At 36.8% G+C, this 27,619-nt stretch overlaps 1 protein-coding gene across 6 annotated transcripts in view; it reads left to right on the plus strand.

Annotated features, from left to right (window-relative positions):
• RAPGEF2 (Rap guanine nucleotide exchange factor 2) overlaps positions 1 to 27,619 on the plus strand; it is a 193,439-nt gene that overhangs the window by 155,149 nt on the left and 10,671 nt on the right. For 5 of the 6 annotated variants that reach the window (XM_052778303.1, XM_052778313.1, XM_052778328.1 and 2 more), the window contains 17 exons: positions 895 to 1,031; positions 1,579 to 1,737; positions 3,434 to 3,586; positions 3,954 to 4,118; positions 7,084 to 7,191; positions 7,283 to 7,486; positions 7,588 to 7,696; positions 9,928 to 10,174; positions 14,643 to 14,800; positions 19,364 to 19,604; positions 19,855 to 20,238; positions 21,863 to 22,074; positions 22,159 to 22,282; positions 22,907 to 22,930; positions 23,965 to 24,188; positions 25,041 to 25,232; positions 26,973 to 27,125. In XM_052778303.1, coding sequence (XP_052634263.1) covers positions 895 to 1,031; positions 1,579 to 1,737; positions 3,434 to 3,586; positions 3,954 to 4,118; positions 7,084 to 7,191; positions 7,283 to 7,486; positions 7,588 to 7,696; positions 9,928 to 10,174; positions 14,643 to 14,800; positions 19,364 to 19,604; positions 19,855 to 20,238; positions 21,863 to 22,074; positions 22,159 to 22,282; positions 22,907 to 22,930; positions 23,965 to 24,188; positions 25,041 to 25,232; positions 26,973 to 27,125 — 2,994 coding nt within the window. The remainder of the gene's footprint in view (positions 1 to 894; positions 1,032 to 1,578; positions 1,738 to 3,433; positions 3,587 to 3,953; positions 4,119 to 7,083; positions 7,192 to 7,282; positions 7,487 to 7,587; positions 7,697 to 9,927; positions 10,175 to 14,642; positions 14,801 to 19,363; positions 19,605 to 19,854; positions 20,239 to 21,862; positions 22,075 to 22,158; positions 22,283 to 22,906; positions 22,931 to 23,964; positions 24,189 to 25,040; positions 25,233 to 26,972; positions 27,126 to 27,619) is intronic. The other variant, XM_052778320.1, reaches the window with a different exon arrangement.

Here is a 27,619-nt window from a genome sequence, read left to right on the forward strand (position 1 = left end):
CATGTTGCCCAGAGAGGTGGTAGAGAGGTCTCCCTCCTTGGAGATACTCAGAAACCATCTGGACAGAGTCCTGGGCAATTGGCTGTATGTGGCCCTGCTTGAGTAGGTGGGTTTGACCAGATGACTTCCAAAGGTCCCTTCCAACCTCGAACCATTCAGTGATTCTGAGTAAATAAAAATTTAGGAAGAAGATGGGGTCCTATTGACTACTTTCAGTAGGTTTTTAGATCAAACTGAATGCAAAAATGTCTAGCACTTACGGAATATAATCTCTCAGCTGGACTACTAAGAAAAATTGAGTTCTGCAGTTATGAACAATGTAAAAAGTGAAAATACAGGAGTTCACCGTTGAGTACAAGTGCAACTCCAGTGCATGTAAAAGACAGAGCAGCAGTAATCACCTTTAAGGCAGTAATCCTGTCTGGCCCATCCAAGGGGAGCTTTGTGAATGTGCCAGATGATGACCAAGTACAATTTACTGTTAAGTTTAGCCTAGGAGGGGATGGCTTTACCAATGAACTTTCTCAGTTTTGTGAAATTTCCCTTCTTAAAGTCTTGCTGTGTTTTCTACAGGCCTATCATAGTCTTAAGGGAGTAATACTGGCTGGAGTATTACAAATATCATTGGTTGTATTCAGAGCTCTCAGTTACATTACAGTTCTTCCATTATGCTGACTTTTACTTTGCAGGGCTTCTATTGATGATATGACCAGCCAGTCTGTGTCTACAAAATACCCAGTAATTACAACAGGCCACTGTACATGATTTATTAGTATACAGAAACGATTGTGCAGCATTTTAGCTTAAGTAGCCTCAGGCATCTTGCTGAAGAACTGTCTTTACTGTGCTTTGTTGTTTTGACATGCATGACTCAGTGGGCTTTTTCTCCTTCAGAACAACTACTGGAATTCATGCATCAATTGCCTGCTTTTGCCAACATGACAATGTCAGTGAGGAGGGAGCTCTGTGCTGTAATGGTGTTTGCAGTTGTGGAGAGAGCAGGGACTATTGTACTGAACGATGGGGAAGAGGTCAGTAGAAGTTACTTTGGACTCTCCTATTATACCAGACATCCCAGATTCCACAGGGTTAAGGTCCTCTTTTGTTGCTTAAAAATTAAAAAAGAAAAAATAACATTGAGCAGGTGAATTATGCCTCTCTTCGTTCTGCAATAGTTTGAAAGCTTTTGCTTAAGTACTTGCACAACATTTCTTATGCAATGAAAGCATAAGAAAATACCCTTTGTAATGTACAAAATACTTCCTGCCTATTGGAGCTGATTTGGGGAGTTCATTTCGGTGTTTAAGTGGTGCTTTAAAACCACCTTTTTTTTTGTGTTTGTTTGGGTTTTTTTTTTTTTCTTGGATAAACTCTTAACATTAAAGTTAAACATAGGATTCTGGTTTTCTTGAGCTGGAAGTAGCTGCACAGTTAAAGTAAACTAGCTTATAGATGTTTTTAACAGGTGCTAAAAATAACTTTTCCTTTGGAAGAATAGTAAGGATTGTACCTATATAGTATGATATTACAGTGTTAAGTGATTCAGTCTTCATGTATCCTGCAACATTTGATTTGTAGCTGGATTCCTGGTCGGTCATTTTGAATGGCTCTGTGGAGGTGACGTACCCTGATGGAAGAACAGAGATACTCTGCATGGGGAACAGTTTTGGTGTTTCCCCTACCATGGAAAAGGAATATATGAAAGGAGTGATGAGAACCAAAGTGGATGACTGCCAGGTAGAGTGTCGGACTGTAATACATGCAAAATCACATACATATAGGTGTAATGCAACTCGATAGCCAGACATGGTTTTATTTAAAACTGAATATATGTAAAATCTCCAGTGTGTAACCCTGTACAGTAGTTGGGAAATAATGGCTTCTGCACACCCACAGTCTGGGAAATTGAATTCTCTTCATCTGGATAGGGATCATTTTAGATGAAGAGGTTTATCTACAGGCTTTCCCCAGAACTTGAGGCCCGGTAGCCTGTTGCATACATCCATTGCTTCAAACTTTCCCTTAGTAGGATCTTGAGGTCCATTAGCCTTTACAGGCTCTCTTACTTCTACAGGTAACAGCCATTCTTCCTTACTCGACTCAGCTACTGAATCTTAAAGTAATACAAGATCTCTCTCCCATGGTTTGAGTGGAAAATCTTCTAGTTTCAGCTAACCTGGCCTTTCAAGGAAAATGCCTTGATGTTTGCTATAACACAAGCAGTCGGATGTAAGCAATGGTTCTCACAGAGTAACATTACTAGCCTAATCTGGATATGTGGTTGCTATTTGCTTATTCCCATCCATAAAATAACAGCCAAGCCCTGGGTGAATTAAGCATTTTGCTTGGTCCTGATGGCTAATTAGCTTCCAGTAGATGCCCTTTGAAATGGGTGTAAATGGAGTCACCTGGTTTAGTTTGCCCTTCTAACTTCCAAAAAGTGCATAAATGGTATTGTGTTAGGATAATGTTTTGCAACAAATCCAAACCGTGGGACTTCTGTTTCAGCTACTACTAGCTGCCGGAAATAGAAAAGGTATGTAAATGAATTATAAAGAATGCAGGAGAAAATACTATCTCTGTGAATCTCATGCCTTTGTCCTAAGTATGTCCATGATTTAACAACCTTTCAGTTGGAAGAAACACTGTTATTTCCTTTCAGTTAAATACCCAAGTTCATATAAGAAGACAGTTTAATCTTGTCCCCCAAAAGAGACAAAGGTATAAAACTCGTAACAAGTTACAGAAGGCAATTCATAGTGTGTACAGTATTTTCTTTTTCTAAGTTGTAGTGGGTGGTCTTAATTATATTTGCATACTCTAGGTGCTAGGGATATTCTTCAGATATTTATTCTTGCACTTATTCTTGGTTGAGCAGATGACTGTAGAAAATATTTTTCCTGCTGTATGCTTTAATCCAGAAGTAATTTGTTTCTGTGTGCCTGCACTCATGTAATTGAATAAATGTTAGTTTTCTTAATGATTGACTTCATTAATAATAGCTATGAAAAATGAAAATTATTTACAGTAGCAATAGGCACAAAAAATAAAAGCTAGGTTTTCCCTTCAATCTCTTAACCCTTCTAAATACCACACAAAAGCTTGCATGGGAGAAAAAATACCAGCTACTAGGATAGTGAGCTTCATCTCCAGCAGAGGGGATATCAGAGCAGCTAAAAAAAAATGGCTAATAATGCTAAATCATTTTGCTCTAATGAATCTTGGTCTCCTCTAACTGCAAGGTTGTAGTGGAAGTACTGTGCTTGTGTATTCATCTGCTTACTACAGCTGAACTGCTGGAAAGACAAATTTAGCTCGCTGCAGGTTGAGAAATTACTTTATCTTCTCTGTTAATAGAGTACTTGCATCTTAAGTCTAAACGCTTTTCTGAAGATTTTACCTTTTAATACTGGTGCGCAATGATTCTTTCCAGTTTGTTTGTATAGCCCAGCAAGATTATTGCCGCATCCTCAATCAAGTAGAAAAGAACATGCAGAAGGTAGAAGAGGAAGGGGAGATTGTGATGGTGAAGGAGCACAGGGAGCTTGATCGCACTGGAACAAGAAAAGGTCACATTGTCATCAAGGTAAAAGCAAAAGAGGGCATGTCTTGCAAAAGTCTGTGTTCTATAAACTTTTTAACTTGGCAAATTAGGTCCAGGGTTAGTTGAGATGTATATTATAAAAATATATATTTAAAAATACAGTTAATATTTCTAGTTTTTCTCTTTATAATTATGCACATTGATAACTAGGTGATTTCTACAGAAAATAATTGCCTATATTTTTTACATTTCTTATCACAGTGGTTAAGCTGTTATGTTTGCTTAGCTCATCGGTCAATAGATGCCAGTATTCTTTCTTGTGTAGAGCATCTTCAGTATGTTACGAGAAAACAAATTTGCATTTATTGAAAACCTGTTTTAATAACTAAGATTATTTTTTTTTTAATAGGGAACAGCTGAAAGATTAACAATGCATTTGGTGGAAGAGCACTCTGTGGTAGACCCAACATTTATAGAGGACTTCCTGTTGACGTATCGGACCTTTCTTTCCAGCCCGATGGAAGTGGGCAAGAAGTTGTTGGAGTGGTTCAACGACCCCAGCCTCAGGGATAAGGTTAAAATTCCCTGATTTACATACCTGTTACCATTTGCATTGAAATACAAGCTATTAAAAATAATGTATGTTTTAGAGAGAATGACTAAACTGAATAAGACACAAATAGCTGGTGACATATTTTAATGGCAGAATATATGGATAACACTAAGAAATTTTTTTTCTTTATTTTATTTAAGTATTAATGTGCTCAGGAAAGGTAAATTAGCCATGTTTTACCTTGCTGTGTTTTTACAACATAACTTAGTTACTTGCAAGTATAAGGAAAGCTTTTTCCCAATAATCAGTGGGGTTTTTTTCATATAATTCAATAGAATTCTATTGTGTCTCTAAATCTGAGTGTATAACTAAGTTCTGTGTTTTCCATGCATAATACTAGTTAACACAACTTAGCAAATATTTTGTGATAATTTGTTTTTATATAAAGAGACTAGAAAATATAGCTGTTGTTAAGAATCTGTTGAGCCTTACACAGTATTAAAACAAAAAAACCAACCCAAACACAAGAAAGCAATCAAACATCCTCTTCCCTAAACAAAACTGCCATGATGGAAGAATAAGACCCTGCATATCCCGTTTTGGCACACTGTCTATTTAGGCTGTACTGTGCTTCACACTGTAATGCTTTATTTTCACTTGTATACAACTCTCTCATATGTAAAAAAACTAAGAAAAATTTCCAGATTTTTTTTGCAAATTTGAAACCCAGGGAATTATATCAACAAGGTTAAAGAGAAATTCAGTTTTCAACTTTTATTTAAATCTGGGTATTTCTTCTAGAAATGCTAGCATATCTGTGCCTTGGAGGAAGGATCTTACATTTGGCAGAGAAGATAGGCTTTGCAGCTAATATTGTTTAGCATAGGCTTGTTACAGCTTCTGAGTTATAATATTGGAGTTCATCTTTAAACTTATTTTTCCTGTCCTACAATGGATAATCCCCTCAGCCTCTGTAAAAGCATGAGCCAGCACAGTGGCTGGTATCACATCTGAAAACAGAGCAATTCTTTGTTCTGCCATCTCAGTAACAACGCCTTCCAACATCCAGTAGCCCTGACAGAAAGGCAAGAGTCAGAGAACAGCTTGGGACAAGTGGAGATAAGCAAGTCGGGAACAAGGAATTGGGAAGATTTTGGCTGTTTTGTATTAGGGGCTGATAGGCAGTGAGGAGAGGGAAAAGGGTGAGTAAAACTTCCTGAGGATGATCAGTACTCAGTAGTAATCAGACTGGGACATTTGAGATCCAACCTTACTGATGATTTTGCCCAGCAGCAGGGTACTTGACTTTACAGCTTTAATCCTCTTTTAATGCTGTTCCTGGTTGTGATACAAATAATGGCATTCCTTTGGAAGTCACCATTCAACCCTTTCCAGTGCAGTGTCATTTGGGTGTACTTTAGTAAGTCCCAATTTTGAAAGCAGCATTGATACTGAAGCTATCACTGCAGTGATTTAAAATATATTACATGGTATGGCTTGCAACTTCCCAGCCAGTTTTAAAAATCTGCAATTAGCCTAAATTTAACGAGTCGTTGCCTGGATCTTCCACTGTCATCCACATTAATGAAAAACACCACAGATGTTTAACAGAAAGGAAGTTAATCTTCAATTTCAGAGGTGGAAAAATCTCATATATGTCAGAAATGCTACCCCTAGCTACATCCCTGTGGCTGGGAGCTGCAGCACGTAGTGCTGTACAGTTACCTCCTGTTAAAAATCTGAACTCTGGAGGACTTCTGAAATACTTGATTAGTTTGGTCATTAATTTTGGCAATTCTTCTGAATTTACTTGCTTTTCTGGGGTAAAAGGCAGACTACTTGGAAACTGTTCATGAGGGTGGCAGGGTTTGGTTTTGGGTGCCTGGTGTCAGACCTTTAGCAAAAGCAGCTGCAGAGGTTTAGATTTTGTGCAGATGCAAAGAACGGACAGGGGTTAGCTTTAACTGATTAAAATTTGTATGAGATTTTGTTCTTAAGCTCTAGTTTTTGAAATGTTTAGAGGTTTTCCCCTACTAACTTACTTTCGTAGCATAACAGAGGAAATGCAGCTGTATTTTTAGAGATAACTTTGAGTGGCACAACTGTTTTGGATTCAGGAGCTTTTTAAAAATAGCATGAGTCAATATTAATTCCAAACATCAAAACTCTTTTATTTTGTCAGGACAAGTGCTGCTGATGCTCTAGGTCAAATCACATACTAAGATAAAATTTTATAGTGGAAGCATATAGTTTTAAAACATGCAGCTCTTTTTTTGTGGCTTTACCTTCAATAATATTAATTGATAGTATTCCTTTAGGTTTCTTCCTAACAAATTGTAAAATACCAGCTAAGATCCTTCTGAACTTGATAATCATAGTTGTTTGGGGGGAGTAGAGGTAGAGAGAAGGGAGGAGTAGTGCATGTATTCACTGTTAAAATCTTTCCTGCTTCTCACAATAGTTCCTTTTTCCTGCCTCTCTAAACATACAATAGCTCTTTTACACAGGTAAATGCCTAATTAAGTTAATGATGGCTTATCTAAAGATTTGTGAGATTCAAGAACCAGTATAAAGCAGTATCGGAAGCTTTATGATCATGTGCTTGAAGAATTAAGCAGATTTGGAAATGTACATGAACAGGAAATTTTTGTTGTAAGTCAGAAATGGATCTAACTCATTGCCTTGTACCTGTGTGCTCTATTCCCTACTCAATTGAATTTGACACAGCCAGTGTTAATTTTCTAACTCATAGTATTCTTTATGAAATACAACATAAAATTGCTTATACAAGTGAAAGCAATTTTAATAATTCATTCTAACCTCCTGGTAAACGCATATTAGTAAAGTTAGGTTTGGGTGTACAGATATAATATTTAGGATTCCAATGGAAATAAACAGGGTCTTTAAGGAGCAGTATTTTTAAAGGACTTACTAGTGATGTTCTGGGTGTTCCTGGAAAATATTTATATTATTGATTAATTTTCAGGTTACACGGGTAGTATTGTTGTGGGTGAACAATCACTTCAATGATTTTGAAGGAGATCCTGCTATGACTCGATTTTTGGAAGAATTTGAGAACAATTTGGAGAGGGAGGTAAGAGTGAGCATTTTTTCTGACAATTTAGGATGGCAGGGAGTAGCCAGGCTGTTGTTATATATAACTCATTATGCTTTTTCTCTTCTAGAAAATGGGTGGACATTTGAGGCTGTTAAATATTGCTTGTGCTGCTAAAGCTAAACGAAGATTGATAACCTTAACAAAGCCATCTCGAGAAGCCCCTTTGCCTTTTATCTTGCTGGGAGGATCAGAAAAGGGATTTGGAATCTTTGTTGACAGTGTAGATTTTGGTAGCAAAGCCACAGAAGCAGGCTTGAAACGTGGAGACCAGGTATGTAATTTTAAAATGTCTTCCCCCCCCCCCCCCCTTTTTTTTTTTTGTTTCCTTTCTCTTTGCTAAATAAAAATAACACTACCTGTTGGTATTTTTAGATACTGGAAGTGAATGGTCAAAACTTTGAAAACATTCAGCTGTCAAAAGCCATGGAAATCCTTAGAAATAACACTCATCTGTCTATCACTGTGAAAACAAATTTATTTGGTAAGTTTGTGTGCACTTCTTGTTCTAATTTCTGTTCTAATTTAGATGGAGTCTTAAATTTTTTTTTTAATAGTTTAAAATAGTTTTGTTTGAAACACCTCTGTGCTGGGGAGAATAGAAAAAGGAAGCTTGCAGGTCCTAAAATACCTTAGTTCATAATTGCAGAGAAAATTTTCTGAATAGGGTGTTAAATGAAGTGACTTCACTCTCACAAGTGCATGTTTCTGAATTAAGAGGAACTATTGTGACTATTTAGCTCAAACTTATAAAAAGTGTTTGTATGTGTAACATTTAGTCCTTTCTCAGGAAAGAAGCTTCTTTTGGAATTTCAGTTGATCAGTGATCTTAATCTGTCTGCTGAATTTGCTCATCGTTTTTCAGTCCATGCCTACAATGAGTGCAAGAAGGTTAATAAAAACTTTCTTGCTAACTAGATGAAAACAGTCTCGCTACCCGCCGAATCCATTCTCTTCATTTCTCCCTCCAACAAGTACTAAAGCAGTCATAAAGGAGTCTTTAAGCAGCTCAGGACCTCAGTTAGCATCACAAGTCATTAATAGTTTGTGGATTTTGTTTGATTTTTTTTTTTTTTTTTTTAACCACTGGATACTTGGATTATTTATATAATCTAGTGATGTGTTCCCCACGTATCTCTTCCCGGATCAGATTCTTCATCACAAATAACTAGGGCAGAGCATAACCACAGGATGTCACTGCACTAACTGATGATTAAGTATGTTTAGGTTATCTCCAAAAGTCATTTGTCAAATCTATTTCCTGGGGATTGTTTTTGCTTTGCAGTAAAGATTCTAATATTTCAATTGTTTCTAATAAGTAGAGCATTTCTTAATATATCCGTATATGCTTGTTTAGCAGTATGTGCTCGTTTCTCTATGTGTAAGTTCTGTGTAACCATCCTTCACACACTAGGTTTTTTATCTCCTGTGTTGCTTTAGTATGTTTAAGATTAAACCCAATTTCTTCATTTCTTCAGAAGTCATGTTCTTCTAAGTTTTTAATCTTGTTGCTCCACTGCAAATACCGAAATCACATCACAGTAGAGTCTCAGAACAGTTACTTTCTGTGCATTGCATGCAGTATTCCTTATCAACAAATCCCAAAAGGAGAGTTTTCCTTTTTTTAACAGCATCTTCTTACCTGTATCTAATTTGTCTGTGCAGCCCCCAGCTCCTATTCGACAGTACAGTTATTGGCTTGGATTACTCTCCTCCACTTTTCTTTGTGTGTCTAATTTGAAGGTTTTGAAGTCTCTTGGTGATTTGTTGTGTACCTCTGGGGATAAGGATGAATATTAAGGACAACATTAATACATAATAGTAAAACCTAGCCCCTAATACTCATCCTTAGCTGGTTGCCTTTGTTCCTCCCTTTTCTACAATTCCTTGGTTTTAATTATCAGTTTTCATTTATTATTACAAATCAACTCATCAGATGATTTTTCCATTTATATATGGAGACTTCCTCTCACACTCAGAATATGTGACTTTATCTTGAGATTAGTTTTGTTTGATTTATCTAAATATATCAACATTTTTGTGAAGCTAAAAGTTGCAGCAGAAGAATTCACAAATTCATCGGGTTTTTTCTGCCCCAGAGATGACTCTTTGCTAGGGAGCTGAGGAAGCCTGAGAGGTTTTTTGTATATCTGGCAGATGGATGCAACAGCCCTGTCAAACACCCAAGGTGTCTCAGTAGTCTCATACTTTCTTATATTTTCCTTATGACTTTGTTTGTTTCCCCTCTGATTTCTGATTTTTTGATCCTGTTGCTAATAATTTCTTGTCCATCTGAGAGCTTTTGTTGCTGGCTATCTGGTTAAAACCTTCTTTCTCAGTTGTTAGTTTTGCTATCTCATTTTTGTCTAGTGTGCTCTTTTTATGCATGCTACTACTCTGCAGAAGCCCGTGTCCTTAGGTTGAAAAGTCAAAGTCCTTCTGTTGACACCATCCATGTAACCAAGTGGTCATCTAGTGTTTCTGTTCTGAGCTGGGCCAATTTACTGATTTTCTGATTCATACTACAGAAAATGAATGTCTTTTTTCAAATTTAAAAATTTTTTAAACTCTTATATCTAAATTCATTTAAGGCTTGAATTGACAGAATGTCCTAATCAGTTTTTTGTAATGATTAATATTAAACTGGTCTGGTGCACAGAGCTTTCTTTTACATTTTTGTTCTTTTTCTTTCCTCCCTTTTCCTGTCTTGTGCAGTTTTTAAAGAACTCTTAACACGGTTGTCAGAGGAAAAAAGAAATGGTGCTCCCCACCTGCCTAAAATTGGTGATATTAAAAAGGCGAGTCGTTATTCCATCCCAGACCTTGCTGTTGATGTGGAGCAGGTAATAGGATTAGAAAAAGTAAATAAGAAAAGTAAAGCCAACACAGTTGGGGGAAGAAATAAATTAAAGAAGATACTTGACAAGACTCGAATCAGTATTCTGCCTCAGAAACCGTACAAGTGAGTTTTTTATTTTGTCTTAAATATTTCCTTTGTGTTAAATTTGAATAATTTCTCATGATACTTACAATTTGTCATGATACTTTTTCTATTTATTAATGCAAACCATGCTTATATCTGAAAAAATATACTATAAAATACTAGTCTGAATATTTGAATGATCATAGACTACTAACAATGCAGTTCCTGACATCAATATGGACATATTTTACTTCTTATAGATAACGTGATGGCACAAATACTTTTTCGTGTCACTTACTGTTTTCTTTTAAGAGGACTGTTAACTGGAAGCATCCCAGGCAATTAATTTCAGAATAACTCTGCAAGGAGGTTTGATTTCAATTTATCCACATTCCAGTGGTCTATAAGAATTTCTGCATACTGCCATAAGGGATACTGAGGTTAAAATTTTAATTTGGGATCTTTGATGAATTGACTATTTTTTTAATGAAAGCTAAATATGGTATCTGATATCTTTAATTCTACGAACACATTTTAGAAATACAGTTCTGATAAGGATTGTCAGAAACAATAAAAGAATGAGTTTTATATAATTTTATGGGAATCGGGTTCTTGGCCAAGACAGATGGCATCGGTGGGGAAAAATGAATTGTAGAGGGTAGTTGATGTGTCGTCAGTGTATTCTCTTGCATTTTTCTTTTCTGTGTCCCACTGAGGAAGAGATCTATTCTACGTAAATCCATGAAAAAGACAACTGTGCTGAAAATCTAGGACTTTTTTCCTGCTATTACTTTAAAAAAAACCCAAACAAACTTTGCTTAACTACTGTTAGGTATTCCCTACTAAATGAATATTGTTCTGAAACATTTAAAATAGAATGTTAGTAATGTAAAGGTTAAATTAATATAAATTATTATATCCAAATAATGGATATTTTTTAAATTGATGCAGATACATTTCAGTAGAGGAGAATCTGTAAATCCTCTTTTTATGTTGTTTGTCTTTTATTTCACTGGTCTTGTACGTTTGTTCCTCTGGTGAGCCATACATACTGTTAGGAGTGATTTTTTGCATTGTTCACCATAATTCCATGCAAAAGCTGCGAACATTCTTGTTGGTTTTCTTTTTTTTCTTTGATTCCTTTCATTTTTGCACTTTCTCTGTGCAGGGACCTTTTCGGGTAAGACTCAGAAAAACAGTATACTTGACCTATTTTCCTTGCTTTACTTCATGTGTTATATATAGCAATTTGTCTGCAAAGCCTGTTGACATTCAGTTGTTTGTGTCTGCACGGTTTCTGCATAGAGATGTGTAGCTGTAGACTTAACTGTTTGTGCTTTTTTTCCCCCTATAGTGTAGAAACTTCTATCTCGTTCTTCCTAATAATTAATGGTATTGCATATATTAAGGGACTTGAGCTATTCTCATGTGTTTTTAAATAGCAAAAATCAAGAGGGATGAAAAGTTTATTTACTCATTAAAGGAGAAACTGTCCACCTTGTTTTTGAACATGAATGTATCCTCCATAATGTATCCAGATAAAATCAATCTTTAACTAGAATGAGGTCACTGTTAGAGCGAGCTTGTCAGCTTCATGAGACATTAAATCAGTATCAAAGATGAATCAGTTTGAGCAGGAGATAAGGCCTTCCTTCAGTCTTGCTTTTCAGTCCAATAATGTCAAGTAACTTCCCGAACTGAGCAAACAGCACCATTTCCTCTGTATCTACTGGGAAATCTCCTTCTCTCCATTGGCTATGAGGCATCTCTTGAAGTGTGCTACAGCCTCCACTTGAGCTCTTTGCTTGCTTTACTCTTCTAATCTAGAGTGCTTTTGTGGTCTGTAGGCTCAGTTGCTCCAAATAAGGATTAAACACAACCCCTACCTCCATCTCTAGCAAAGTTCTGCCTGGTCCATAATGCAGCATCTCAGACAAGGAAGCAGTCCCTCTCTCTCCTTTCTATTTGCAGCCCTGCAGTGGGATGCACAGTATACTGTATTTTGAAGGAAGAAACATTCAGGCAGCTCTACCATTCCATTATCCCTTCTACCCTGTTTGTCATCCAGCAGGAAAGTTATTTTTTAGTTAATGCTATCTCCCTGCATGGCAAATGCATACAGAAAGCAATAAAAATGTCTTTCCTTTAAAACCACAATCTCCTGTCACCAGCACAAAAAAAAATTTACCTAACAGCAGGGGCAGTTGATCTTCATGGGACCTGGAGTTTTCTAGTGTTGCTATTTGTATCTGAAATTTCTGGGGTTCATTTCTTGTTTGCCTAAGTTAGAACTCACTCAGATTCTGATTTAAGTTTTAAAAATATAATAAATTGAGTGTAAGGTAAATACCTTCCAATTTAGTATACAAATACTTAGAATTGAGAATAATTTTAGAAACGTTACCTTTTTTTAAAAAAAAAAAAAAAAAACAAACCCTAACATTTGTCAGTTGATCCACTTTACTGAAGCTGCTTCTGTCATGACGCACAGGATAGGTATAAGATTATATAACACTGACGAATGGCAAAAGGAATATATAATGCAAGTGAAACTATTAATATAAGGGGGAGGGTCACATTGTCTTCATTTGGTTTGAATTTAGAGAAAATACTGGTGTTGGCACATTTAATAAATATACTATATAGTTGTTTAGAACCAGCAGAAAGCATTTTGAGGTTCGGGGGCTTTGGGGTTTTTTGTTTACTTGGGGTTTTTTGTGTGCGTGAAGTGGTTCCTACTTGAAAGACGAGACACTGATTGCTGGGAATGCTTTTAGTTTTAGTGAAAGACTTACTTGCTTGTGACTTAGCATGAAAGTGCTGTGTGCTGAGTTGATCATCATTGCTTGTCACAGTATTTTGTGCTTTATGTGGAAGTACAAAAATACACGATGTTCAGATTCAGCTTAACTTCTGATTGAGAGAGAATCCAAGAAACTTTTTTTCAGTGGACTTGAGTGTTTCTGTCACTCTCATGGCTTGGAGTTTACCCTTTGTAAAATATTTTGGTAATATAGAGTTATCTTGTTTTTTAAAAACAAAACAATGAGAAAACCCAAACACATCATACAGAGATACCCCTCCAACCTTTTTCAAGTTGCGTTGCCTTCTAAAAAGCAGTTGCTGTGTCCATGTAACTAAAATTGTGTCTTAAATGCCCAGAGATACTGTCCTAGCTTCCCAGAGTACTGTTCAATTCATAGCACTTAAAGAAGTTGTACAAGAGTGTACTGGGTAAAGTAATTCATTGGTAAGCACAAAAGGATGCTTGTGCTGTAACAGCTCAACAGGGATAATTATCAGGCCCTTAATTACTTCTGTTTAGGTTTTCTGAGGATGGATAGAACAGTAGACAAAAGCTTAAGTGCCCAAAATTAGGGTACAAATGGTCATTTGTGTTTCATCATTTAATTTAGTAGCTTGACTTTTTAGAGTTGTAGCAGTTTGCAATGAAATCTAAGTTCTAGTTTATGTTTTATTTCCATGTGTGGATACAGATTTAGATGCACTTGGCTTTTTAAAACGCTTTGCCTGTAGTAGCTAAATTTTTCATTATTTTCACTTTTTATAATGGCTGCTGTTCAACATTTTACACCCTCAGTATTTTATGAAGGATTTGCATCTATATATTTATAGAAAAGTTCAATGGCTAGCACTAGCTCTATGTCCTGTAGCAGTTCTGCTTCACTTGCTGATTATGAACTCAAAAGCAATAAGCAAATTAATGCCTACTATAATATGATAGCTCTGTCTCTGATCCATCGTGCACTACTGACCTCTGTTGGGACCCTGCCTTTCACAATTTAATAGGCAAAATCTTTCAACTTTATCACAGAATACTTTATTTACAGCTGTCAGGCACTTTGGAGGGGATACTGATAGCACCCAAGTGTGGATGCTTACCTTAGCCTTCCAAGTTAGCTGGCATCAGTTCAGTCAGGTTCAGTGAAGAGGAACTCAGAGAAGGTGATACAGGGTAGGAAAATGGCTGATCTCAACGATCCTGTCTGTTGAAAGACCTTGGATTGTATGGCTACAATACATCCTGAAGTACAGTTGCAAATCCTATCTGTGATGGGGTGAAATGTCTGTGAAATTCAGGTCTTGTGAAACAGCACTGAGGGGCAGCAGTATTAGTCAAAGTTTGGGTGATGGAGTGGTGCAAGAATGATCAGGTGTGTACCACCTTTTGAATAAAGAAGTTGGCCACTGTGAGAAATTGTCAAAAAAATAACAAGCCTAGCAGCTCCTCAGAGCTTAGTGGTGAACTTGAGGATTGTCTGGCAGTGTGAGCAGGCAGATCAACTCACTTTGGACATTTGGGTGCTGTTGACAAAGCTAGACAGCAAGCACTGTTGTCTGGAGAATTTTAACTTCTAAATAGTGATTACTGTACTAACAATTGAAAGTGTGAAAATGTAGCAATATAGATGTCCCTGCATCACTCTAGTATAGCCCAAGCTCTGAATGTCTTTTAAGTCCCAATTTTATTTCTTTCTGGACGCAGTGACATTGGAATTGGCCAGTCTCAGGATGACAGCATTGTGGGACTGAGGCAAACGAAGCACATTCCTCCTGCTTTACCTGTCAGCGGAACCCTGTCATCCAGTAATCCCGATCTACTACAGTCTCATCACCGCATCTTAGACTTCAATACTACTCCGGGTAAGGATCCTTTTTTGTTGTTGTTCTTGACCTTATTTCCTTTGATTGATCTCTTCTTCCAGAGTCTGAAGAAGTTTTTATTAACTGTATGCTGTCACCCACAGATTAGCCACATATTAGTGCATTAGGATTTATTACATTTGCTCCAGTATACTTTACTTGAATGTATTAGATGTCTAGTTTTCCAAGTATGTTGTATACCAAGTGCCTCTTGCTGATTGAATACTCATGGCCTGTGAAAACTTATTTTGCTTTGTATTTTATAATTTGCCCTGATAGATCAGTCTTTACAACGCTGCAGTGTTTTCAAATAGCATAGTAGATCATTAGCTTACAGTAAAGCAAAAGGGCATTGGACTGGGACACAGGACATGTGTTTCAGTCTTTTTCGGAACAGACTTATATAATCTTGTACTACATATGTAAGGGACAGAGTTTCAAAGTTCCTGGTTAGTCACCCTGCCCTACAGCTGTGTGCTGAATTCTTTGCATATAAAGTGATTTAAAATCCCATTCTGAAATAGATAAAAAATTAACACATTTAGCAGAGAGGAACAAAGCATGGGGGCGAGTGAGGGAGAAAAAGGGGGAGAATATTAGAAACTTGAGAACCTTATCTTATGAGAAACATTTAGCTGGAGCTCCTTGTAGGGTTGGGATTTGGGCTCTTATCTGACTGCAGGAAGGTTCTCAGCAGGAAACCTCCAAGTTAAGTATCCAAATCTTTGCTATTAAAATGTAGCTGCTAGAGGAGGATATGGTGATGGTAGCTGTGCAGACCCTTGGCTATTTTAGTCTAATCTTCAGAGTATTTCTCAACAGTAGAACTGAAAATTCAGTGCCCTCCTAAGCTTGAGGGATTTCATACCTTACCTAAAGGGACGATGCTTAAACATTGACTTATATACTGGTTAAGTTGTGCAGTCATAGCACTTGAAACTGTGATACTGAGCATCACTTCATCTCAGGTTTTTTAGGGCTAGAGAAGACTACAGGAAGATGGTGTGTGATTTTTGTCCCAGTGTCTGAGATTGCTCCTGAGAGAGTGGAAAGATCGGTATTTTTTTGTATCTTATCTAACAACTAGTGTCCAACACTTCAACGATATTCTTTATCAATAGGAGCCTAACTTTTCATCAGCACTCTATCTATAAATGGGTGAAGATTCCATTCTCCAGCTTGCCATTTATCTAGACCAGTCGGTTTTAGGTAATTAATGTGCCCCTAATGCCAAGCACACTGACTGGCTAACTTCCAGAGCTGTGAGCATCGCTGTAACACACAGCTCAAACAAACTCCATTATTTGAGAAGGAAAGCCGTTACAGGTCTGAACATCCTTCAGTCACAGATGGAGTACAGAGAAGTTTAATAAATGAATAATGTTCTACTGCTTGCCTTTTGCTTTGAGGAAAGGAGATAAATAATGATGTAATGCCATTGCTTCAGCATTATAGCAGCTTTTCCATTATCTTTATAGAAAATGTATTATGTAATTAGTGCTTTCTCATTTTATAAAAAGCTCTTCTTTTTTTTTTTTTCTTTGCTTAAATTTTGCCCAAATGTCCACACACTGAATATTTTTAAAGTAATTTGCAGGTATAATTTTTCCCTGTGTGGGAAGGAGGGGAAAGGGACACTGAAATAAAAAACATATACCTTAAGGGCTTTAGGGATGGTTGCATTGTAGATAGAAGAGTTGAATTATACCTCTATATACTTTAAGACTTGGCAAAAATTAAAGCCTGCAATTTTAATTTCTTTTATTACCTTGGACTAAATTAAAGATGGAGATGGAGGCAGCTTGCAAGAAATTGAATGCACTGGAGAAGAAAGAGAAAAGTGGTGGAACAGCCATCCTTTGAGGCTTTGGGGAATATCCCTCAGGACAGAAAATAAAACAACTTGCTGTTTTGGAAGGGTAGTCTTTGAGGAGAAAATGAGAACAGCTTGAAATCTGCAAGGAGTCATTTTAGTTTCTCTTCTGATTTGCTCAGGCTTTTTCAAATACACTTTGTAAAGTTTATTTTTAAATATTCAAATAGTCAATAGCACTTTGATTTCTCTTCTCTTGTGCTGTCTTTGCTATTCGATTGGAAGTCAAAATAATATAGTAATGATGAGCTGCCAGTAACTGGTACTTTTTTTTCCCCACACACAAGCTTTCTAAGGGACTAGATTCCTATCATATAGCATTGCATTCTTAAGCCTGCCACTCCAGTTTTGGTTTTTTTGAAAAGGAGCGAAGGGGGGTGATTACAGTTCTCTTCAAGTGCTGTTTTATTTAAAAATTATTGTGCTGAATTACTTGCTACCATTGCTATAGCTGTAATCATTTCAGTTGCTGGCAGACTTCTCTGTATTCTGCGTAGTGCTTTTGCTACCAGCTCTGATAGGTATGCAGCTTCAGGAACTGGATGGTAAAATACAGTGCAAGGATGATACTTTTCTATTTGCTGTTCTCTGCATTTCTTTATATTGACTTCAGTGATCCAGCAGAGCAGGTTATTTTCTCCTTGCACAAAGCACTTGTTTCTGGGGAGCGTTAAGCGAGTTCCCACCTTGGTATTGTTTACAGTAGCTTCCTATCTTCATAGCATTTATTTGAGTGGCAAGTATTTCTGTAACAGCAAGAGGCAACAAGATCTAGAGGGCGGTCTGGCTTTTAATAATGTCTCTGAAAGGCTGCGTCTTTGGCATCTGCCTTCCTCGAGATGTCAAAAAATGTAGAAAATATTTCAGGCACTGCTCTGTATCCCTCTTCAGCTAATTACTGAAGGAAGATGGGTCAATATAGAGTTGGTGATAAAAGGCAAAATTGGCTTGCTAGTTGTAAGGTATTTGTACATTTGACTCGAGTACTTAGAAAGGGCTAAAAACTGGCTTATACTGATATCCTTTACGTGTAACTGATAATGTAATCACTCAATTCTAATGTGTTTCAGTATTAGTGCTTCTCAAGCTGCAAAAATGCTACTGTGAGCTTACAAGTTATGGGCTTAGTCACATGAAATTTATAAACTAATATATTTAAGCCTAAACAGCCTTTGTGGCATATAAATCAAATCATATCAGAGAGATTTATCTTAATGCTTTCCAAATTATTATTTTGGAGACATGCAGCAGCAGTTAATTTTTGTTCTTTTGTCACAAGATTTCTCTTGCTAAATAGATCTTTCTGTAGTAACTTGAGTACATGTTATGCACATTTAGGTCTTGTCAAAAAAGGTGGTGGTTGTATCAAAGTGAAAGTTTTCACCTGGAGCTGTTTTTTCAGGGTTTTTTGTAATAATCATTTTTTGGCTGTAGATTCAGAAGGCTTTCTATTACCTATTTGCTGGTTTGTATGACCTTTATGATAAAAAAAAAGAAAATAAATTTTTTAAAACATATTAATTAAAGAAAGAATAATGACCAGATGTCATGCCCTACAAAACTAGAAAAGGTTATTTGTAACAGAGGGAAGAAATTAAATTAATTGAGAGTACTTGTCAGTTAAAAATACCTTATGTTAAAAAAATCCAGTGGTGGATAGCTGTACAATTTTAGTTCTTTTTTGTTTTCTTTTTATAATACAATGATAACAATCAAACTTCAGTTGATTAATGGGTCTAGATTTCAATACATCATTGGAAATATGGAAATATATATGGATTTGGTATTTCCATGTAGCTTATGGAAATACCAAATCCAACATTTGGAGTTAGGCTGGTAATTTTCCAGATTTCCTAAAACCAGCTGCCTTGTAGGTGTTCACTGTAAGTTTTCTGTCATAGGTCACTTGAAACAATAATATATTTACAACTTGAATATTTATAAAGTGTTTTTCTATCTCTGGCTGCTTTAGTTCTTAATTACTAAAACATTGGCGCAGAGAAATAAAGAGCAAGTTTTCAGTCTGTTACTTAGACATTTATTATTATGATTTATATGTATCAAGGATAGAGTATTTTTGATAATTAAGTAATTGGATGCATTAATACTACTGCAGTTTATTTGTGTATACATGCATGCTGGCCATTATACATGCATCTTCCTAGCTACTTATACCTACATGTTTTCCCTTTGTATGTCACACTATGGTTGAGTGTCAGACATAGGTAAATTATTCTGTTTTCTTAAAAACATCCTTAGGAAGATTGACACTGCTGTCGCTTAATTCGCTTAAACTTCTTATATGTCAGTGTATAGGGTAACGTTGTTGAGTGTCCTTGATTTTTCTCAGACTTAAATGGAATTTACCAGGACTCAACACCTGTGAAAATCGGAATGCTCATTAGTTTGTCTGTCCAGACTTCGGAAATGTTAGCATATTTTTGTGGCCTAACTTCTTTTCCTGGTTATTAATTGAACTAGTCTTTCATTAAAAAAACCACAAAACCCCAATAACAACAACAAAAAAAACCCACCCAGCTGTTTTATAAGAAGGACAGAGGTGAAACAATGATACTGAAGTAAAAATGATAGCACTAGTAATCAGGCTCAGTGTAACTGTTGCTTGTTCTTATACCATTAAATTTTTTTGCTTTACTAAAATGCATACCTTGCATGTAATTTCTTTCCAGACTTACCAGATCAAGTTCTGAGGGTTTTCAAGGCAGATCAGCAAAGTCGCTACATCATGATCAGTAAGGACACAACAGCAAAAGAAGTGGTCATCCAGGCTATCAGGGAGTTTGCTCTCACTGCAACCCCTGATGCATATTCACTATGCGAAGTGTCTGTCACACCTGAGGGTGTGATCAAGCAAAGGAGGCTTCCTGATCAGTTATCCAAGCTTGCTGACAGGATACAGCTGAGTGGCAGGTGAGATTGGAGACTGTGAGCTAAAGCTAAGGATGCCAGTTTATTAAGTCAAAATCCTGTTAATAGGAGCATTATTTAATTATTAATGTTCTGTTTCTTTACAAGAAATTGCTCCTTATGCAATTTCTGATTAATATCTAGGCCTGGTGAAATTCAGTTTATTCTACAATTCCAACTGGATCATTACTGTAACTTTCACTAGTATTTGAGTATATTGTATGTAGTGTCTTTTTGAATTTTGTTTTTACAGGTATTACCTGAAGAACAACATGGAAACAGAAACTCTTTGTTCAGATGAAGATGCTCAAGAGTTACTAAGGGAAAGTCAAATTTCCCTATTACAGCTCAGTACTGTTGAGGTGGCTACCCAACTCTCCATGAGAAACTTTGAGCTATTCCGTAATATTGAACCTACGGAATACATAGATGACTTGTTTAAACTCAAATCAAAAACAGGTTGCACTAATCTAAAAAAATTTGAAGAGGTGATAAATCAAGAAACATTCTGGGTGGCTTCTGAGATTCTAAGAGAAACCAACCAGCTGAAAAGAATGAAGATCATAAAGCATTTCATTAAGATAGCACTACACTGCAGAGAATGCAAGAACTTCAACTCAATGTTTGCCATCATTAGGTATTGCCCCTTAATTTTACTTCTAAGTAAAATGCAAAGTCTTACTTATGTCAGTCTAAACAAAATGTATTTAACAGAGTAAACCAATTAATACTGCTAACGTCAACACTTCGTAATCCAATAAGGAGGGCATTTTCCAGTAATCTGAACTTAACATTGAAACGTTTGCTGAAATATTATTTGGAATGCTACTATTATATACTTATTGCTCAAGACAGTGAGGCAAGAGTTATTGGTGAACATGGCACTAGAGAAAGTATTGCGCTTATTTAAAAACAAAGACCAAAAGAAATGGCAATTATATGAAGAAAAATTATAACATTGTCATAAATGAATGGGTTACTTTCCAAAGGGAGCTCATAATTTTATACATAGTTTCCAGTATCTTGAATTCATTGAGCCATGATATGTTGCCTTTGGTTTTCTTTGTATCAGCAGTTTCTTGGATGGAACCCTGATAAAATGACAGGCTACAATGCTGTATAATAAGCTGTAAATAAACACCTTTTAATAAGAATTAAGAAAGTACTAAAAATCTCAGACAGAAAACCTTTCTTAGTTTTGGAATGAAAAGGAGGAGAGGAAACTCTAATGTGTGTTTTTATACACTTTTTTTTATAATGTTCATATTCCCTTTTGAGCCTCCCAAGTTAAGCAGAAAGAACCTAACAAAAAAAAAAATCCTGAAATACTGTCTCTTCTGAAAAAGCTTGAGTAAGTTGCATTAAAATGACAATTTTATCAGTCTCTGGCAAAATCCCATGTAACATTCAATCTATTGACTGAATTCAATCTATTGATTGAATGTGACACTTTTCTGAACATCACTGGTTTTGAATACCATTCAATCAAATGTGGCAAGTTCCAAAGTCAAAGTTCTATGCTGATACTCAGTCAGCATCTCTGAGACATAAAAATCTTGATATTTAGTTCAGCTGTTTCAGCTGATTTCAATGAGAAATAAAAGCAGCCTGCCTGCTTGCAAAAACTTGAATGAAGGGAAGATTCTAGATACCATAGGTAGAAATGAATAGCAAGACAGGCAATGCCATTAAGGGAAAAAAGCCTGCTTGTTGTACCAGCTACAGCTTCAGAATAACCTTAAATAAATAGTCTGTTACAACAATTTGAACCGGACACAACAAAGTCAGATAGATTATTGCAGCAAAAAGGTGGGTCACTGTGCTTTCGCTACCTAAAGGTTATGTAGGTGGAAGATGTTTTCTCCTCCAGTCTGGTAATCTGGAAGGAAGTGGTGATCCTGAGGTACTCCTAGATTATGATATTGTTATCAAATTCGGACCCTGTTCCAAAGTAATAAGTACATACTCTTTATAAGGTTTAACTACTCATCCAAGTGTAACTTTTATCTGTTTATGGTTACATCGTGCAGATATCTCCAGTTTTTATAGCTTTTATAAAAATGATCTTAATTGTTCTGTAATACACGCTGGCAAAAGGAAGTGTTCACTTTCTTTTACTTTATTGACATTGTTGTGCTACGCTATTCTGGCTATGTGGTACTTCTCCCATACAAAATTTAACATGGTCTTTTCTAGGATTTTTTTTGTTTCTTTCTATTGTTCTTGATCTTTTTTGCACTTTTTTTTTTGTTTGTTTCAAGTGGCCTGAATTTGGCACCAGTTGCAAGGCTCCGAACTACTTGGGAAAAGCTTCCAAGCAAGTATGAAAAACTGTTTCAAGATCTACAGGACTTGTTTGATCCATCTAGGAATATGGCAAAATATCGTAATGTCCTTAACAGCCAAAACCTACAGCCCCCCATTATACCCCTGTTTCCTGTTATCAAAAAAGACCTTACATTCCTTCATGAAGGTAAAAGCAGAAGTACATCATCTTTTACCAGCAAAGGAAAACTAACTCTGCTGCCTAATAACTGATGTTAATTGTTGATTGTAGGAAATGATTCAAAAGTGGAGGGCTTGGTCAATTTTGAGAAGCTGAGAATGATTGCGAAGGAGATACGCCATGTTGGTCGCATGGCATCTGTGAACATGGATCCTGCTTTAATGTTTAGAACGAGGTAAGTGTGTTGTATTAGGCAGAGCTTTTCCCAGCTAAGAGAAGGCTAGGTGTCGGCAAGAGGAGCTTTTCAAGTGCCCCTTGTTGTATTGGAGCAGCATGAGTTCTCTGTTTGTTGTTAACAATTTATCAAAATAATGTGGTGTTCTAAAACTAGAGAAATCATTACACTTTGTGTTTATCAGTATATATTAAAATGTTTTATATTATTCCTTAGCTGCCAGTTACTTCATAAAAATGAGATTCCATCAGTGGGAGGGAGAGGGAGATACTGTCTTGAACACATACATATTAGTCTGTTTGAAGCATTGATGTATGCCAGCCTTATCATTTTGATTTAGTAGAAGTGGGAATGTATCTGAAAGTGTCAGCTAGTAGTGTTAGAAAATGTGGAGTGAATGCTCTTTGGCTTCATGTTAGACCAGCTTATTGCATAGTCTTTTTCTTAATTTGAGCTAGAAGAGTTTGTAATATCTGACTGTATGCCTGAGTCAAGGCTCTTTTTAATGTTTGTGGGCTTCCAGAACTGCTTGTCCTGAGGTCTGGTCTTTTTCTTTCTGAGCTTGTGATCTTTCTCTGTCTCTTCTTAAACCCATGCTTTACTCTTCCTGGCTCTCACTTGCAGGAAGAAGAAATGGAGGAGTTTGGGGTAAGTGGTCGGAGACAACACACACAGACATTCATTCTTCCTTTACCATTTGCATTGTTTCCTACTTGCTATCTTTAATTTTCTGGTGCTTTGACATTTTTTTCTTTTGTTAACCCTTTTTTACTGACAATACATTTTAATCCAGGAGTGCTTTTGCTTTTGAGGTTAAAACACAAAAGTTGTGAATTATTTGTAAGTGGTTGTAGATAGGAGTGGGGTGTTCTTCTCCCTCACCTTCAATTTAAATTGCCAAAGGAAGTAAAAGACAAATTATAAAATGGCAAGGTTGCAACAGCTGAAAATTGCTGTTAACTTTCTTATGCCTAATAAGCAATTATCACAATCAAATACAAAAGTTAAAACTTACAGTATCTGCTAAACTAACTTATTTTCAATTCAGCCATCATTTTTACTCTTAACAATTCAGGAACAATGCATAGCATTCATATAGACATATGTACACTGAAATGTGCATGACATTTATTTCATCATGAACTAGCTGATCATTTTATTTAATAAAAAGCTGTCTTCAACCTAGCAAGTTAAAAGGAAGTTTTGTTCTGTAAAACTGAGCTGTACATTTTGCATATCGTCTGATTTAAAAAGTGTTTAGCTTTCAAAATGCCTTCTGTATATTAATTTAAATTTGAACCTCATCTGTAGTCTTCTGTCAGCATTGCCTTACTGCATGAGCTTTTCCTAATGCTCCAATCTTCTCAGTAGCTGGCTTACGTGAGAGAGCTAGCTTGAATGCATTTCTAGATGTGTGAAGTGATATTGCCTAGTTGGACAGAATAGGTTAAAATATCTGTGTAATTAAAATAGTGCCTGTCACCAAGTAAAAAGATTTCCTGACCCTCATCTTTCTATCTGTTATAGCTGTTTGACTTACTGGAATGAGGCATGTGAGCTTTGACCATAGACTGACACTCATGCAATCTTTTGCACGTTTCATGTTTATCAAGTGATACCACATCAGACTAAGTCATACTTCTCCCCTCTTTCCTCCCCCTCCTGCCCCACCTTCACTCCAGGTCTCTCAGCCAGGGCAGTACGAATGCAGCTGTGCTGGATGTCGCGCAAACGGGGGGTCATAAAAAGCGGGTCCGTCGCAGCTCCTTCCTTAATGCTAAAAAACTGTATGAAGATGCTCAGATGGCACGGAAAGTGAAGCAGTATCTCTCAAACTTGGATCTGGAAATGGATGAAGAGAGCCTCCAGACACTGTCTCTGCAGTGTGAGCCAGCCACCAACACACGTGAGAATTGTCATTTGTTATGGATCTCAAGAAAACTGCTAAATATACCTCTGTTTCTTCAAGGAAGTAATTGGGAACAGTAACTAGACAATGAGGTGGAAAATGATGTGTCTAGTCATTTCCAAGTACTGAACATCTATGAATCTTAAGGAAATCATCTTGCAGATTAACAATATAGGGACATAGCATTTATATAGGGGATAAGGTTTTCAGATGATGCCATGCTGAAGTGCACAAGGGTTCTTTAGACTTGTCCGTGCAAAGGATTTGGAGGAGCCAAAAGTTTCTCTACAGTTCTGATGTACTCAGGCTATTGGTGTGAATAGGGTTCGTCATCCTGGATATCTTGACCTTGAGAGGCAAAAGGGGATTTCCTTATGTCCAGGTGTTTCAGAGACACCTGAAGGGCTGTACCTGGCTGCAGCAGAGGGGACCTTATGCTGGATATCTGTTTCATTTTGGTTTGAGGGAATGCTGTATCTTATGCCCTTCCCTTCCTTCAGGGTAGCAAAAAATAGTACTTATATATCCATTCTAAACCAGTTGTAGTCCTTATGAGAGCCCAGTATAATGTCTGGTCATGTTTTTGACAGCTATAACAACAGTAAGTTATGAGAGTTTTACTTTGAGAGAGAGTAAATGTTCTTTGATAATGTATATGCTTTAAATGAAGTTAAATCTCCCTCTCTTTTCCTCTTCATCTCTTCTCTCTAAAGGTATCCTACTGCATTAACTGTACAAGTATTTGAGCACCTTAATTATTATTTGGAAGGCTTTGCACTGCTCAGATTAAAACTCCCACAATATTTTTAGCTAGTAGTCATTCTGTGCTTTCTCCCATTTCTTGCAAAGTGCCGAAGAATACAGGAGACAAGCGATCTGGAAAATCTGAAACGTCACCGGTGGCTCCACGGGCAGGCATCCAGCAGAAAGTGCAGCAGCAGCAGCAGCAACAACATAAAGTAAACCAAGCATTGCAGGTCCCTGCCGTATCTCTTTATCCCTCTCGCAAGAAAGTGCCGGTCAAAGACCTCCCACCATTTGGTAAGTGGAGCAATGAAGCATTTGGCTTAATACTCTGAAGTTTGCTTATGTCAGGGAGACATTTTTAATCAAATAAGATTGAGACATTTATTTCTGGTACTATTATATGCAGGTTATGCCAGTACATGCAGTGTGTATGCATAATTCTCTTTTCTAGAAATGGAAAGAAAGAAATCTTGGAAAGCATCCTGTCAATTTAATCAGTATAAGTATTTACCTGTTACTAGCAGCTGGAAAAAATGAATGTTTCTGACTGTCTGCCCTAGGATCTTGGCTTATCTTTTCCAAAGGGATTAGTGACTTGGAGTTTTTGAGTGACCCATCTGAGATGCCTCAGAAGTTTTGGTGTTTTTTCAAAAGTTGAACATTTAATGTGAAATTCAGGCCTGCTCAAACTGGTAGTCCTGTTAGAAGTGTAGGCCTGAAGTTTCCTATTGAGAATTGTCCCTTTGGCTTCTGTTCCCTAGTGCTTTTTTATTGTTATTCAGTCATTGCTGCCTGCATGTCGCTCAAAGATACCAGACTATAGGAATTTCTTCCAATCGGATTTCCAAATCTGTGTTCCAGCATGTGTACCTAACATATGTGTGTTATTAAAGAACTTCTTACATATCACTTGAAGTACAGTAATATTCCTAATAAGGTACGTAGCATAACTGGCCCTTCCTGTTGCATGATAGTAATTTCATAAGAGCTTAATTCTGATATCACTTTGTATTAGTTTTACTTGTGCATTGCTTAGGCTGCTAGGGAAACATTAGAACCAGCAAAATGGGTAAGAAACAATTTAATATTCGTCTAGTTCTTGTTGATTTTACCATTAAATTTTAATCTTAAAAGGACTTTGAAGCACCATAGACTGCGTTTTTGCTCATGGTGGGCAAGTTTCTGAAAATTGACTAGGTTATGTTGATGAAGCAGCTGTAAATTATTGATAGCAGCATTGTGATCCAACAGATCAGATAAATTCTGTAGACTGCTTGAAAATAACCTCTACCACAAACATTGGCAAAACTGTCAGAGAAGCTCCATCTTCACTTTTAAGACTGTCCCAGGGTGGATTTTGAGGAAGAGGGGAAGAGAAAGATGGATAAATGTTGCCCAAGAAAAGCAATTGTTGATGCCCTAGATCTTTACATCATACATCATCCTCAGGATGTTTTTACTCTCTAGTTTCCCAAAATAAGCTGATGCAGAGGTAGTTCTCAAAAATGAAAGGAGAAAGGCAGCTGCAGGATGGCCTTGTTTTGTAAGCCTAATCTATCTTCTTTCCAGCTTTCTTTGACCTTCTAGGCTACTCTGAAAAGAAAAGGAACAGGAGAACAGTTTCAATTTCTTACTATATAAACCGTCACTAACCAGTGAGATTTGTGTTTGTATTCAACATAATTTTAGTTCAAGTTTCTCAGTAACCATTACTATGCATATCCTTGATTTATATATTGTATAGACAGTATTCTGCAACACCAAATCTGCATTGTGTTTTCCATGACAAATTATTTATTTTAGGTAGCCAGAATGAAAGACTGGCCACACTAATATGCAGAAATGAAGTGATACATTTTAAACAGAAGTAGGTTTAAGTGTTTTGCTTCATTTAAGCTGGTGTCAGAAACTCACAAACAGGAAAAAAATCTAGGTTTTTTTCCTGTATGGTGTCTGCTCTATAAATGCATTGCAAAACAGAAAGATGTATTTATACTGGACTTTACATCTGCCTACATTAATTCTTATTTAAAGGCATTAACTCCCCACAAGCTTTAAAGAAAATTCTTTCCTTATCTGAAGAAGGAAGTTTGGATCGTCACAAGAAACAATCTGAAGACACAGTTTCAAGTGCATCTTCGCAGCTGTCTTCTCCTCCCACTTCACCACAGAGCTCTCCAAGGAAAGGTATTAGATGTGCAATATTTCTCATCCTGTTTTCTGAAGTTCATAGACTTTGGAAACTTCTGAGAGAGAATGTGGGCACTCAGGATAAACTACTGCTGCTTCTATTTTTGTCACATGTGGTCAGCAAGAGGGCAGGAAGTGTAGTGCAGACTGGGTTACGTGAAAGGATACCTGGGAACCTGATTTCAGGGATACCTGAAAGCCCTCTGGTTAGCAAAAGCCAGGAAAGATAGCCTGATCTGATACAGGATTTGATGCAGTAGGTCACTCTCACTGCAGCTGCTTCTGACAAAAATATTCCCATCATCAGTGTTTCCTGTCAGTGGAAGGATGTGCAGATTGGAATTTAAAATCTTTGTACAGCATTGAGCACACTAGCCTATTAGAGGAATTATTTGCTGTGTCATACATCTGGATGGGATATGACCTATGTATGACAGGCAAGCTAAAGATACTTGGAATTTGAATCACTAATACACGATATTTTACTAGCA

Source organism: Harpia harpyja, chromosome 2, assembly GCF_026419915.1.
Source record: "Harpia harpyja isolate bHarHar1 chromosome 2, bHarHar1 primary haplotype, whole genome shotgun sequence".
Classification (NCBI taxonomy): domain Eukaryota; kingdom Metazoa; phylum Chordata; class Aves; order Accipitriformes; family Accipitridae; genus Harpia; species Harpia harpyja.